Raw genomic sequence first — 15,980 nt, 5'->3', positions numbered from 1 at the left:
TTAAACTGAGTTATCTCCCCGTGGCGTGTTAAAAAAATTCAAAGATGGTTGACTTCAACATACTGTCATAAAAAGGTGTTTTTCTACTGTTAAAAAAAAAAAAAAAAAAACACTAATAGATCAAATGAAGTGAAATTTTTTTTTTGAGATCTTCAGTCTAAAACAACCGACTTAAAAAAAAAAAAAAATATTCTATTAAAAATTTTTCTTCAAAATTACTGGATTTGGCATTAAATAACCTGAAAAGGGTTGATATGTCGTAAAACAACCAACCAATCAGTCTAAAACAGATACGTACAATATAACCCTTTTTTTTTTTTCCATGTTTTCATTTTTTAATGTCTTGATTAAACTGTATAAGTATCCAAAAGAGTTTTCTAACGTTTCAGCTTTTTTTTTCTTCGACTTTATTATGAAGCAACACAATAGTGTTTTCATTCAATCCCGAGCAATGTCGGGTCACCCTACTAGTCTATAATGAATTAAGAAATGAAAAAAAAAGTTTAATGAATAAATTAAACTGAATATACATTTATTTTTTAAAATATTTCTTTCCATTGGCTCTTGATGTTTTTTTCCACCTTACTAAGCTTAAGAAATATACGATACATTGAAATCACATTTTTATGTACTAACATATTACCACTTATCAAGGCCAATAGGCCACCCGAGGATAATTAGGGAGTTTGTCAGGAGGATAGTAAAACACGAGGATCGGTAACAATGGTTGTGATTGGTAAGAAATGAGATCAAGACCATACTTGAGTCAGATTGGAAGCAGCCCCATGGTATTGTGTTCCACAGGTGGATATTTCTTGGAAAGAAACTTTGCTCATGGAAGTTCTGTCTAGTTTGATGTACATGGAGCGAGGAAGAAAAATTATTTTCAGTGATTTTTAACTAGTTCCTGTTGTAAAAGTTTTACAGGGGGGATTAGCATAAATTGGAGCTCAGTCGAGCACATGAAAATAATAATGGAGCAGATAAAGACCAACAACTGCTCTCCTGTAAGGCACTCATGGATAAGTGTTAAATGTGTTTATGTAAAATTAATAAGGGAACAATTGTTTTAAGGATTTTGAAATGAATGGCTTTTAGCATAAAGCAATATGGATAAGGATGGTTTATGGTACTAAGGGAGGATGACCGTGCACTAAAAGCAAAAAAAAAATTTTTTAGAATCAATAGCACCAAAATGGCAGTGATTAGTCGACAAAGGATTTATGTACACAAACATCACTGTTGAAGGATAAGGCAAAAATGCAAAGAAACCGAACAGCCACAGTGCCCAAAAGAGTGAGGGGGGTCAGGGTATTGGTGTCATACTAACCGTCCTCCAGCGTATTCTCTTCTGCAGAGATTGGCATCACTTTCATTCGTACTGTTGTAGCACAATCCATTAATTGGGATGACGCTGTATCGCCATTCTCAACTATCGATTCCTTACTTTGAAGACTCGAAAATAAATCCTCAGAGGAAGACAAAGAACCAGATTGTTCCGACTTTGCCGTCCCTGGATGTGAAACTGGATCCTTCTGGTTATTTTCAGAGTCGGCACAGGCTTCATTTTCGGTGCTGAATGGGATATAGCTGGCAAGAGAAGGGGAGGATTTTGGTGGAGGTGTTTGGGGGGATATGGATTGGTTGCGATCAAGCGGTCCGAGTTCAAGCAATGGGGAATTTACGTAAGGGCTCTTATAGGCTGGCGGACACACAGCCGAAGGTCCAATCACCGCAGAAGCTATCAATTGAGAACCAACAACCAACGTTCCAATAACGGACATTTGGCTTGACTCAACAGAAGGTACATTAACAGGCGAATTATTATTTTTACCCTTGGCAAAGAGTTCATGTGCAGACTCGATAAATTTATTCGGCGACAAATCAGTAAGGTTGATATTTTCTTCGGCGTTTCTGTTGACTCTCAGACCTACCTTATTCCCAAGGTTATGACCAAGACTGCTAGTAGTGTTAGTCACATCGAGGTCACTAGTTTTAGTACCTTCACTGAAAATCTTTGTGATATCTTGGATGCTATTCTCTGATAAACTGTTCTGGTTAGATGTAGTGTCTAATAGTTTATCAGCATCCGGTTCATCCAGTTCGAACCCGTCACCAAGAATTTCACCTACGCATGTAGGAATATTAGCTTCACCTTGAGGCACAGTAATGTTACATGGCTGCAAATATTGATTACTCTCATCTTTGGGAGGTTCTTCAGTATTCAGTCCGGTCAAATCTCTATGTTCTCGATTTAACTGACTACCCAAATCACTATCAGATTCGATACAAACGTCATCATTATCATGATAACTATCATCGTCACGATTGATAGTAGTCTCTACTCTTTCTGAACCTACCAAACGCTTACTCTCCAGACTGTCCGACCTGTTTAAATCGAACTCCTCAAGATCGCTGTTATCATCAAGCTCTGTGGTTTCCGCAATCGCAGAGGGGCTACCAACTTGTTTACCTGGAACTTCTTTTCCAAGCCGACCTAGGATATTTACTACATCTTCACTGTCCTCGATACTATCTCTATCATATTCAAGTTGACCATGCTCTTCTGCGGCAACCATTTCTGTATTGTTAATATCTAAACATGCCATCACTCCAAGCTCTTCAACTTGATTTTCACACTTCGGCAAGGGTAGAGAGGGTTCTTGCCTGCAATTATTTTCAATCTTACCAATCACATTTTCTGGATTCACTTTTTCTAATTTTTTTCCAGGTACCATTCCGTCTTCAGAAACGGAATGATGACCGTTTCCTTCTGCAAATTTCTCAGACTCACCTAGTTGTATTCTATCAAGTAAACTCTTCTCTATATCGTGCATATCCTCAAACTCTCCATGCGGTAACCCTTTAAGACAGTTTTCTTCAGATTCTTCAAATGAAGATTCTGGTTTCATTTCTGGTAAGATTTCTTTGTAGACATTCTCCTCTTTAGAAACAGACGGAGAAATGTCATCATGCGATTTTTTAAACTCTTCTTGTTGCTCAAAACCAAAAATCCCTTCGCCTTCTTCACCATCCTCAAATTCTTCATAACATTCTTCATCAGACAGCCGTTGCTCACAACCGTCTGCAGATTCTTCAAATAAAGGTTCTACATTCATTCCTTCTAAGCTTTTATTCTTACAAGCCGATTTCTCAATCTCCACGAGTTCTTCTTCGTCACTATCACCAAACTCACCACACAGCTCTCTATCAGACAACCTCTTCAAATAATTAGTCGCAGTCTCCTCAACTGAAGTCACTTCTTTAATTTCTTCCTCTAAGCTTTTCTCTGAAACTGCTCTTTTGAAACCGCTTCTCTGAAAGAAACCTGCTTCTTCATCTTCACTAAAATTGTCTTCTATTTCTACGCTATCCTCAAACTCTTCACACAGTTCCCTCTCACACGACCATTTCAAACGACCAACTGCAGGCTCTTCAAATGAAGATGCTGCTTTTGCTTTTGTTCCTTCCTCTAAACCCTTTTGAGAAAGTATTGCATCATCAAAAGCAAACTGTAACCTTTCTTCATCAATAGATCCATCTTCCTTTCTAAAAATAGATTCACTTTTTTCTTTGCTAGTCTCAAACTCTTTGTATTGCTCTTTATCGGTTAGCTCTTGCAAGTTATATGCCGTAAGCTCTTCGAACAAAGACTTAAATTCATTTTCTTTTTCTAAACCTTTCTCAAAAAGAGTGTTTTTTGTGGCGAGCAACTCGTCAACAGCGAGCTTCTCAATTTTGCATTGTCGATCTTCACTAGACCTATCTTTGCTGTCAACACAATCTTCAAACTCTCCATCTGGCATTTTAAAATTTAAGACTTTGAGATGATTGGCTTCAAGCGGCATACCTACTTTAAAGTCTTTAGCTAAACCTTTTTCGAAAGTGGTTTTATCTTGAAAAGCACCAACAGGTTCTAGAATCTCTTCTTCATTAAAAAAATCTTCCAGTCTTTCCCTGCTATCCTCTAACTCCTCGCTATACTCTTTATGAAGCAATCCATTCAGGCATTCGATTTCAGTCAGATCACATGAGGACTTTACGTTCATCGATTCTAATTCTTTATCGGAAATCATCTCCTCTACAAAAGGGTTCTCACTACTGTTGTCTTTAACAGATTTGTTAATCTGTTCCGATTGCTCACCACAACAAACACCTTGACTTCTTTCCTCACTTCCCCGAATCTCCCCACAAGAACCTCGAAAGACTAACAGTTTAGACTCTTCACATAAAGATTCTGATTCTTTAGCCGCCCCCGAAATAAAATCATGTGCAGTATTCTCTTCAGAATATTCGGGTGCAGTGCAGGCATTCTCAAAGATATTCCGAGAAAAAAGTTCCTCACCGTTATCAGCAGTTTTAACCTGCGACAAGCCAGGTGCAAGCTCCTCTGGCTGGACATCCTCATCGTCCTCGAATCCCGCGTCATTCTTTTGAGATAACGTCATGTTCTGATTGGACAGCATGTCTGGCGTGACCGGAAGAGATTCCATATCTTCCACACTTTTCAGGTCATCTGCTTTATCTAAATCTTCGCTTCCGGACGTGACGATGCTGTCTCCAAGGCCACTGTCTTCGCACAGGTTAGGACTGTTAAGAATTGTCGTCGATGATAGCAGATCATCACCAAGCTCTGTCTTCTGCTGCTTCTCATTTTCAAAAACATCCGAATGAGTAAAATTTTGGTCTTCATTCTTTAAGATTTCTTGAGGCACTCTTTCAAAGCAATCAGGATTATCAGTGGCCATATCTGGATTTAATGAGGGTTGAACCTCGGCCAACTGACCAAAGGGTGACATTCCATCATCTTCAGCTTGCTTGTCTGAAGTCTCAGAATATTCAATGTTTTCTTTAGGATCCAATCCTGGACATTCTAAATTATTATCATTGTCATCAATATTGCGGTCAGGATCTTCAGCCATTTCTTGGACGCCATCTCCTTTCTGAGAATCAAATTCTTCAAAATCATTAAAATTTCGATTTAGAGGAAGTGGTTTAATATTCTCAAGAATTTCCTGATCCAATTGACTGGCCATTTCCTCAGACATCGATCCTAGAACATTTTCTTCAGAAATATTTTCATTGTGACTTTCAGCATCTTTAAACTTATCGTCAGTCATCTTCTGGATATCGTCTTCTTCAAGAGAATCAAATTCTTCTGAATCATCATAATATTTATTTAAAGGAAGCGGTTTAACCTTCTGAAGAATTTCCTGATCCAAATGACTGGCTGTTTTTGCATTAATCAACCCAAGAACACCTTCTTCGGAAATAGTTTCATCATTACTTTCAGCATCTTTAAAGTCATCATCATCCTGTAACTGTTTTGAGTTGTCTTCTTCAAAATCATCTTTATTGTAAGGAATATTTACATCATCATCGGTAATTTCATCCTGACGGGAATCGTCTTCAAGACTATCGTAAGATAGTTCTCTGTCAGAGTGGGTCAGAAGGGCTGCAGGATCTTCAGCTTTGCCGATAGTTGCGATACTAATATCTTTATCGTTTATTTCTGAATTTTCATTCCCGTGATCAAACATTGGATCAGAAAATTCCTCATCTTCAATGTATCTTTTCTGGCCAAACGAAACGTTATCAGCATCATCTTCAGACAGATTTCCGTTTTGTTCTTTGTAATTTTCATTATTAACCGGAACTGGTGAACGTCTCAGACTGGAACTGCTCTTTAAAGGATTAAAGTTGTCATCTGCAGGATTTCGTTGAGTGGGTGAACTTCCAAGCTTTGACCTAGTCTTGAAGGGGTTGACATTTTCGTCAAACCCAGATTTGCCGGGTGGCGACTGGCCCAGTTTGCATTTGGACTCAAACGGATTTAGGCTGGCATTGTCGTCAAGAAAATCTAAATTGTAGGCGCCCCGCTTCAAGGGCAGATAGCTTTCGTCGTCTGAAGTTTCTTCCATTTTCTCCGGATTTAATCAATCGACCACATTGCTGAAGAGCAAAACTGAAAAGAAAAAAAAAAAAAAAAGTATAAGAGGATTTGAAAAAAAAAAAAAAAATAAAAACAAAAAAAAAATAAAAAAAATAAAATGAAATAAAAAAATAGATAAAATAAAAAAGTAAATAAAAAACAAAAAAAAACAAAAATAAAATAAAAAATAAAAATAAGTAAATAAATAAATAAAAACAAAACTAAAATTTGGTCAAAACCCAAGAGAAACTTACATTTTGTATTTGGTTCCTTCAAACTACCGTTCTCATTTTGGATGTAACCCTCCAACCATTTTCAGGTGCCCCTTATCAAACTCATAAATATGTACAGAACCCTTTACTTAATATAGGAGGTCATGACTTGTGTCAACAATGACCTGGTAGAATAATTTTCAATCGTATTCTAAGTATTGCACTGAGAATTGAACCTTCAACCTCCAAAAGACTGTCACTTAGAATTGGTTATTACTTAGCACTTTAAGACGTCCACTCTTAATTAAGTATTAAACTTTTGGAAAAGCAACATCGCCTGATGAAGTCTTTCATTATCTATAACGAGTTGACTGGAACATACTCATGATTGTGTAGAGATACTTTAATGTCTATGTAAAAACAAATAAAAGCTTATATAACGAAAATATTTTTTATAAATATTTTTATACCTACAGACACTAGCGTTTCATGTTTACACAATCACCAGTATAAGAAGTCATAATTACTGACAGTCAGGAGATTCGAATCCAGTTACAAAATAAACCGTAACTATAGGTTAGCATTCTACCTCTAAGCCACCAGTAATTAACCCATAACCCATACATAGGAATTAATTATAAAACAAAATTACATACTTCATAAGTTTTTTATTTATTTATTTATTTATTTTTTTAAATAGTCCTTAAATTTTTTTTTTTTTTTTTTCTTCAAAGAAATCAATCCCATTATCCAAAAATTAAGCATTGGTTAACATGAACGAAAGCAAATGAGTGAAGAAGTCATTAAAATAATATATCGTTAGATACATTATCAAGCGTTAAAATGTCATGCATCATATTTGAAAACTAGCAAGCCGCCCGGCAGTGCCTGGTCGTAAAATATACTGAAATATGTTTTAATTTATGCAGATTTCGTATTTATTATTATTGAGCCAATTCTCTATTAAATATTATATTGTACCCAATATATAGTTATTTTAAAAGTTAAAAAAAAAAAAAAAAAGTGATTTTTGTGCCATCGGTTGGGATCAAAACCAAAATATTCAATGCTCCAGCCATAGTAATTATTTTGCGATTTAGCCTTCGTCATCACTGTTTTAGCTATTGTCTGATGAATAAATAAAAAAAAGGGGCTAAAAATAAAGTGATTTCAAGCTAAAAATGTATATATACACATGCTCAGAAGTTAGTTGATTTATTGTCTGATGGATAAAAAAAGGCTAAAAATAAAGCGATTTCAAGCTAAAAATGCTCAGAAGTTAGTTGATTTAATCCTTCCAATATAAACTTTGTTTTTTAATTTTGAATCCTTAGCAGCTATTTTTACAGGCTAAAAAGCAAATCGAAAGTGTTCCCAGCATAGCGCAATTCTAAAATACACCATAATATATTTTAATTTATGCAGATAATAATAGCAAATGTCGACAGGCGGTTGTGTATGCATTAAAAATTAGTAAATTTTTAAATTCAACTAAACAGTTTGATTTTTATGCCATCAGTTGGAATCAAAACCAAAATACTCAGACTGCTAGACTTTGGAATTTCCTTCCTGCTTCTTTCATCCCTGACTGTACCGAAATGCAAAAGTTTAAATATAATGTAAACAAACATCTCGCTTATCTCCTTACATAGCCCCTGTAGAATTGTCCCAAATAGTAGTTCCTTACGTTCAAAAGGTGATATGCCTTGTCCGAGGTGAACATGAAAAAAAAAAAAAAAAAAAAAAAAAAAAAAAAAAAAAAATTGAAATAGTTTCCTATTCCAGGAACTTATTTCCAAGACGTGCAATCTTGTAGAATTCTTTTCCTGCTGCCTGTTTTCTTCCTACCTATGATCTTGGTCTTTTCGTGGCTAAGGTTATTAGGTATCTGTCTTTACAATGATTACGTTTTGTTCTTGTTAACTCTTTGCATCAAGTGGCTTCACGCCTTGTTTCAAGCAATTTCCATGAAAAAGAAAAAAAAAAATTCCCTCAAATGAAACAGTGCATTGTTGGAGTGAAAACAAATGTATCAACAATGCGTTAAGAAAGAACTCTTTTGTAAGAAATCGGTTCATGCAAACTATGTCAACCAGTTTTGGAATCTATCATAGATACCTAATAGTGATGGGACGATTCCAATAATTTTCCCAAATTTCGATACAATTATGAATTTTTAAAAATAAAAATTAGGTGGAAAGACTCAAATTTAATTTTTATTTTTTTTATTTTTTTACAAGAGAGTCACCACTTATCAAGCCCCGAAGGCCACTTGGACAATGAGTGTACGGTGGTCACTGCAACAACAGCATAGTGATAAGTAAAGATGGAAATTAGGTATAATTTGATTATTTAAGGGGACGGCTCAACAAGAACTTGTTTACATTGGACTTGAAGACCATATTGTAATCAGCTGGAAAGCAGGTCAGCAGAAGAGTTCTACAGGCGGACAGTTCTAGAAAAGAAGCTTTGTTCATGGAATTTGTGTTTAGATTTAGAGGGATAGAGAGAGTGAAGAGTAATAGTTGTAGCTAGAAAAGGGCTTTTTATGAAAGTTTGGCAGGGGGGGGGGCTAGATTGAAGCTCAGACGAGTAATTGATATGAAAATAGCAACAGAACAGAGACAGGCTCACGTCTCTTCTGTGAGAAAGAGGTTGCAAGAAGGAGAAAAGAGCATTACTTACTAGGTTTCGAAGCTAGTACTGAACTGTCAAGACAATAAGATTAATGTATTTTATGTATTTCCAGTTGTGATAATTAAAGGAATCCTGAACTTCTTGCAGATGCAGAGAAGATGCAGATGGTAATTGTGCAACCTTTGCTTCAATATAGACTACACATACAGGCACCCTTATAGGTGGTATCCATTATCACTCAAAACTGAAAGGAGACGTCTGTATATCATCCTGTTACTATTAATAAGATGATGGTTGTTGGTTGTTTTTGTTTTACGGCATATCAACCTTTTTTAGGTTATTTAATGCAGAGTCTAGTGATTTTGAGGAACGATTTTTTAATGGAGTATATTTGTTTTTTTAAGTCGGATTCTATTTAACCCATAGTTGGGACCCTAACAGGTACTACCACACCGGGTCAGAGTGGGCCTGGGAGCAATGGCAATTAAACGGTGGCTCCACACTCCCCAAGGCCCACAAGCTGGGGCCTCACCATCGGATATAGTTTTAGGTCATATCCAGGACCTATTAATAGGATGAGTTTTGTTTGGTAGTTTCGAATACTTATCTTACTTAAAGAAATATAATATCCTCTCTTCAGCTATGGGTTAAATATTAAGGGAAACTATATTCTCATGCCTTCGGTGTGCAACTAGTCTACAAGAAATAAAACACCAAAATAACACTAGTCTTTTTTCTGCATATCCTGGCATTGTTTCAGTCGTCTTCGACTTTGTCTTGCTATTGGTTTCAAGCAATGCCAGTTCAGGAGAGATATGGTTGGAATTCTGCAACCCTTGCTTCACTATAGACTCTTTGAACAACGGTATTCATTGTTTCGAGACTTATGCACATGTATACACATGGGACTTTAGCTGCATGTACACACACACCTGTGCGGATGCAGAAGCAACTTTTGAAGTTAATGTCCCCCAATGATGCTGGATTAAAATGAGAGGGAAAAAGATAACGAAATATCAAGGTACGACATGAAAAGAAACTGGAATTTTGGGAAGATCTCTAGCATATCAGTAATTATAGGAACAACCGGGCTCATGAGAAAAAAAAAATCTTTTAAAATTACCTGGTAAATATACCCGGTGAACCAAGTGCAAGAAATATTCAAACAATTGCACTTAAAGGGACAACTAGAATCTTAAAAAGATCTCATGATTGGAATGTACGAGATAGCGGGTGAATGTCTGGCATCCACTAGGATACTCCATCCCCAGCTTGAACAAACTGAAGAAAAATTATTAAAAAAAAAAAAAAAAAAAAAAAAAACATGTAGATACAAGAGTGCATATAAGTAGGAGACACAGTGTTGGAAATGCTGGGTACTTCTGTTGGAATACCATCAAATAGCAGAGCATTAAATCTGTCAGCGACTTTATCACCGGTGTGTGACAATTTACATTCATATATATATATATATATATAATTATTTTTTTACTATAATAATTAAATACCTACAGACACTAGTGTTTCATCCTTTCAGGATTCTTCGGTGCAGGGTGTCACGATTAACACCAGCCGAACGATTCGAACCCCGCGACACGAGACATCTCTGGCTCGATTAGCGGAGACCGTATCCATTCGGCTACCATTAACCGTGTGAAATAGCGTTGAATTTTAAACATTTTAATTTAAATGTTCATTATGTCAGTCAGACAGTGATCTAATCGTTATACGATGATCTATGCATAAGAGCTAAATTGGCCGACTTTTAATTCAACTGAAAGTGCTCAACGATAAGAAATGAATTTCTTAAAGGGGCTGTCATAATTATTTTTTTACTATAATAATCAAATACCTACAGACACTAGTGTTTCATCCTTTCGGGATTCTTCAGTGCAGGGTGTCACGATTAACACCAGCCGAACGATTCGAACCCCGCGACACGAGACATCTCTGGCTCAATTAGCATAACATTTTTTTTTTAATCGATTTTTTTGAAAAGGTGTTAAATCATCATCATCATCAGTTTCACATCTGTTTTACATATAGGCTTTACTTTGGCCTCCCCTTGTCAACTGACCTTGCTACCTCAACTGTTCTACATCTACTAACCGAAGAACTGCCATCCATTCTTTCTATGCGGCTAATTCATGGAATGCGATATTCTAACATTTAATTAAACTTTAAAAAAAAAAAAAAATCCAATTGAAGAAACAGAAAAGAAGCATTCAACAACAGTTTTTTTTTTTTTTAATATCATTCAATGCAACGTTTATTTTGCTGTAAATAAAAAATATAACTCGAGAATGTTTATGGCATTTAAATTTCAACATTTCGTTAGCCATGTCACCAATTTTATAGCAAAACCGATTTTTTCAAATGACAGGCGACTCAAGTGAAATGGCAACAGACAGGAAAAGTTGGAAGTCATTTATAAAATGTTTTACCACAAACTTGGAGATAAGAAAAATGAAAATTAAAAAAAAATATTGAGATCTTTCTTAAAAAAAAAGTACTTTCTACTTTGCATATCTTTAACGCATGTGTTCATACAACAGTTTCACTTTTTTATTTATTTTTCTTTTTACACGATCCTTTGCATTATTGCTGCATTTTGCAAGACATTTCCAGCTGCACCGGTTCAACAGTATCACATCGTATGGTCCTCTTCTCCATATTCACAGATAACTGCTTAAAATCTGGAATGGAGCGATTGAGTGTCCTACATCAGAACCAGAGCAGCAACAGAGGGGCGGCGCCATCCTCCAGTCTAGAGCTGTAGTCTGATCTCCTTCAGCGATATTTTCTTGCAAGTAATTAAGAGAAGATGCTTCTTTGAAGCATGTCGTCATACGACAGTTTCACACTAAAAAAAAAAAAAAAAAAAAAAAAAATTTTTTTTTTTTTTTTTTTTTAACACAATCCTTCGCATTATTTCTGTATTTTGCAAGATATTTCCAACTGCACCGATGTGGCAGTAGAGGGCAAATAAAGTTTGGAATTAAAAGCCATGTTTTATTTCAGAAGAGTTTCTAATTGGGTAGTTAATATGTACAAGTTCTAGAGATAAAGAGTTTTCCGTGGATAGCCGATATATATATATATGGGAAAATAAAAGAATTTAAAACTGTAAATTAAAATTTACAATTAAATTTATTATTTGACAGAATACTCCAAAAACAATTTTCCAAATCCTTATTCCATGGAGTTTCAAAGAATGCCACTCTTGCTATTCTTCTCATCAGAGGACATAAAGAAATCAGCAAATTATAATTGAAGCAAAGCTAGAATTTGCTGGTTGATGCATTAGATGAAACTACACACTATGATATTTGGTCATAAATTGTAAGAAAAACAGTTTAAAATATATATATATATATATATATATATATATATATATATACACACACATACATGAAACAATTGGGAAAAAAAAGCAAACAAATCGGGAATAATATTTTAGCGCGGGTAATAACTCCCTCATCGGTAATAAAAAAGGCGAATGAGAACTCCTTTTAAGAAAGAAAATATCCAGAATTTTAGATAGGCTTAAATTTCAAAATGCGGAAAAATCCAGTTAACGTTCATGAAAGAAATTGGTCTTTTAAGTTGTAATGCGTTTGCAGTAATGCAGAAAGTACATATTCGTTCAAGGAAAAAGCAAATGAATAGATAACCAACAAACGTCCGCTTTCATCATTGGCTAAGTAAGAAATGGCTAATGAAAGAAAAAATGATAATTGAAAATTTGGGTCAGTTAAAACTGGGGTTGACCGAAATTATAGGTGTCAGTCTAGACAGCGGAAGTGAACCAGAAACACGCATGTGTATTACAGACTTACCAAGTAAACTGATGCTAACATTAAAAGGGGAAGGGGCCAAAACCGAAATGCTTAACTGTGAGAGAAGCTTAGCTAATTAAAGTTATACACATGTTAACGAAACGGAGAAACGCAAACTAATAATAATAATAATAATAATAATAAAAACGAAATTTAATATAAAAAAATAATAAACATAATGAAGAAAATAATGATAATACTAATAGTGGTAATCTTAAAAGACTTAGATAGCAATGATAATAATGGTAGTAAAAATAAAGATAATAAAAATAATAAAAACAATAATGATAAAGAATCTAAAGAAAAAGTTGTAATAAGCATTTAAGTAAAATGGTTAATTGAAATGGAATATGGGAATGAACTAAGTAAATGTGCGACTAGATTAAATATAAGTATTAGGTTGTTATTTTAATTGATAATTAAAAGAAAACTATATATATTATATACAAACTATATATATATATATATTGCATACACATGTTATGTAAAAAAAAAGGGGGGTTATCAGGCAGTCTGAATTTCAATTGGGGTTAAGTAATTTTAAAGTTGGAATACTTAAATCTTGTCTTATGTTTGCATTGGAAAATTAGTTCACTCTTTGCATTAATTATATTCTTAGAGTGAGGTGATGTTATTATCATAATTCCCTCAAATAAGCAGAGGTTAAAAAATTTTGAACCGGGATTTGGATTTACATATATCCCATTTAGAAACGAATATTCTTAGAAGTAAGTTTTTTATGAGAGTAGTTAAAGACGTTCCCTGGTTACTGCCTGGGTTATTTTTATTAGAAGATGATGATTAAAGTGGAAGTTGTAATCAATATACGTGTATGTTAAGGGTGTAGTGCGGCTATTATTACTGGTATTAATTTTTTAATTTTTTTTTATTACATTTTCACCCCAACAAGGCACATCACCACTTTGGTGTAGGGGGCTACTATCAGGGACATAAACTACTGGGGTACTATGGAGTTGGGCAGCAAGATGTTGGTTCACTTTACATTTGAACTTCTGCATGTCAGTACAGTTGGGGAAACATGAACCTGGATTGGAATTCCAAAATCTAGCGGTTCTGGGGAAGAAACTACTGGAATAGAAAGCTCTATTACATTTAGGGATCTCTACTGTGTAGGGGCGGGATTTACCAGCTTTTCGGGTTTGTCGAGGGTGTTTACGTTGTGGGGGTACAAGTGCTCGCAGTTCGTAATACTTGTAGAATAGGCAGAGGGATGCGACATTTCGTCGGTGGGACAGAGGCTGAAGCTTAGATGACAGTTCAGGACCTATCAGGTTGGCAACTCTCTTTTGAACCCTGTCCAAGAGTGAGAGACAAGTAGCAGATGCACCAACCTAAATATGACAACAATACTCCATACAAGGGCGAATGGTGACCTTATAGAGGTACAGGATACTTTCAGGCATAAATAGCTTTCTAGCACGGTAGAGAGAGGCTACCTTCTTCGCAGCGGTCCTGGCAATGCTCTCAATGTAATTGTTCCAACTCATGTTTCCTGTGAATGTTAGGCCGAGGAGTTTAAAAGAAGTACTTTCAGGTAATGTGTTTTTGGCCATTGCTATTGGTGGTAGAGAAGGTTTCTTGTAATTATTGAAAGAAACAAGTTTAGTCTTGGCAGCATTGAATGTGACCATCCATTTTTGTCCCCATTCCACTACAAATCGGAGGTCATTCTCTAGTGTTTCTGCCATTTCCTTAGATATGTGTTCATTTGTTTTCCTGTTGTGCCTGTTATAGAACGTGGTGTCATCAGCATATATACTCATCTCACAGACAATTTTGTCTATCCCAAAGTTATGTTTAGGGTGAGACAGATTGCGTTGTTCTGAATATTGTTGCAGAATTGGTTGTCAGTGTTATTGTCATGCGAATTGGCTAGCAAAGGAATGCTCCCATTCATATTATTAGTGTTATTTAGCAAGTTTATTGTTAGGGAGGGTGATGAAGTTCATTATTATTTGAATTACGGGAGCTTTGCAATTATGAAATATTAATAGTGATGATTTGGAGGGATCTAGCTCAGTTACAGTATATGAATAAAACATTTTTATGAATACAGTTATTAGCAAGAGGGCATTCATTCTTTTTTTTTTTTTTTGACAGTTACATTTGGTTTTCTTAGCAAAGGGAAAAAGGATTGCCTGGGCTTCTTTAATTTTCTTTTTATTAGATGCTATAATAGTCTGGGCTAAATTATGCATTGTAGAGTAAGCTATATTTTATTAAACAGTGCTATACCTATCTGGGTACTTTTCAACAATATTCAAAAACTCCTTGGTGATATTAGTTTTTATATTAGAGCTGAAGGGGTGGATAAAACCAAATATTTGTTCAATTTTTTTTCTAGGGGTAGATTTATCTTGGTTAGATGGCTGGCTGGCACGATTATGAATGTTAATATTTGTATTACATGTAAACTGGTGGTTTCTTTTAGTCGAGACATTTTTTGCGTTGCTTATCGTTGTCATGTATATATAATTATGTTTGTTGCACTTCTACAAAGATGCATGCTGCTAATAAATCTATACACATTAGCTTGTTCCAACCGGTTTGCCAAACACGGAGGCAGTTTCATAACAAAACTGTATTTATTTATTTATTCATTTGCCTGTTAGTGGTCGTCGGACGTGTTGAGCAAGAGTGGTGAAAAGTGGAGGTTGGGGTTGATGAACTAACAACGTAATGATCGTGCGCCTCTCTCCGTCCTTCTGTCTTTGTGTTTGTCGGACCTTTTACTTTTGACAATTTCTTCCTTTGTTCTTTCAGAGGTCAATATGTGTGTACAAAGTCCGACCTGGTTTTTCTTTGTTCTCTGCTAACATGAACTTTGTGTTTATGTGTGTGCACGATCTTGGAATTCCTTTATTCAACACTACACCAGACCCAGAGCTGCAACAAAGAGGACGGGGCATTCTCTAACCCTCTGGTACATAGCTGTAGTTTGGTCTCCTTCAGAATTATTTTCATGCAAGTAATTAAGAGAAGATACAAAATGAGGGAAAAGAGGGGGTGAAATAACAATAAAAGTAAAGACACCCGGGCAACGTCAGGAAGATACTACTTGTTATTCATACATTCTTTCGAACAGAAATCAAAACTACTCCTGTACAATATGTCTTCTCCTTAAGGTGACATTGTATCTTTCTATTTACCTAAGAATTTTCTATGACGCAAAAAAAAAAAACATAGTGTTTTTTTGTTGTTTTTTTTTTAAGAGACTATTTGCTGTGAACACGTGTCTGGCGGCCAAGTGTGGAACAAATGATGCCCGGTGGAGGAGGGTGGTTTTATTTACCATTCTTCCCATCCCACCCTCTACATCACTCCACCCTATTAGCTTGG

The 15,980-nt window shown here is 35.4% G+C and overlaps 2 protein-coding genes across 9 annotated transcripts in view; one reads left to right on the top strand and one right to left on the bottom strand.

Moving 5' to 3' along the window:
* The window catches only part of LOC145246154 (uncharacterized), a 325,300-nt gene that overhangs the window by 176,628 nt on the left and 132,692 nt on the right, over positions 1 to 15,980 (top strand). The window lies entirely within an intron of this gene.
* Positions 1 to 15,980, bottom strand: part of LOC145246149 (uncharacterized) — a 634,197-nt gene that overhangs the window by 488,333 nt on the left and 129,884 nt on the right. For all 8 annotated transcript variants that reach the window (XM_080107997.1, XM_080107998.1, XM_080108001.1 and 5 more), the window contains exon 2: positions 1,331 to 5,965. In XM_080107997.1, the coding sequence (XP_079964123.1) occupies positions 1,331 to 5,921 (4,591 nt within the window). In that variant the 5' untranslated portion in view covers positions 5,922 to 5,965. The remainder of the gene's footprint in view (positions 1 to 1,330; positions 5,966 to 15,980) is intronic.

The sequence above is a fragment of the Euprymna scolopes genome, chromosome 23 (genome assembly GCF_053919585.1).
Source record: "Euprymna scolopes isolate OS-2025 chromosome 23, ASM5391958v1, whole genome shotgun sequence".
Lineage (NCBI taxonomy): Eukaryota > Metazoa > Mollusca > Cephalopoda > Sepiida > Sepiolidae > Euprymna > Euprymna scolopes.
Note: the sequence above shows the minus strand (reverse complement) of the source record. Positions and strands in the feature narration are given on the sequence as shown.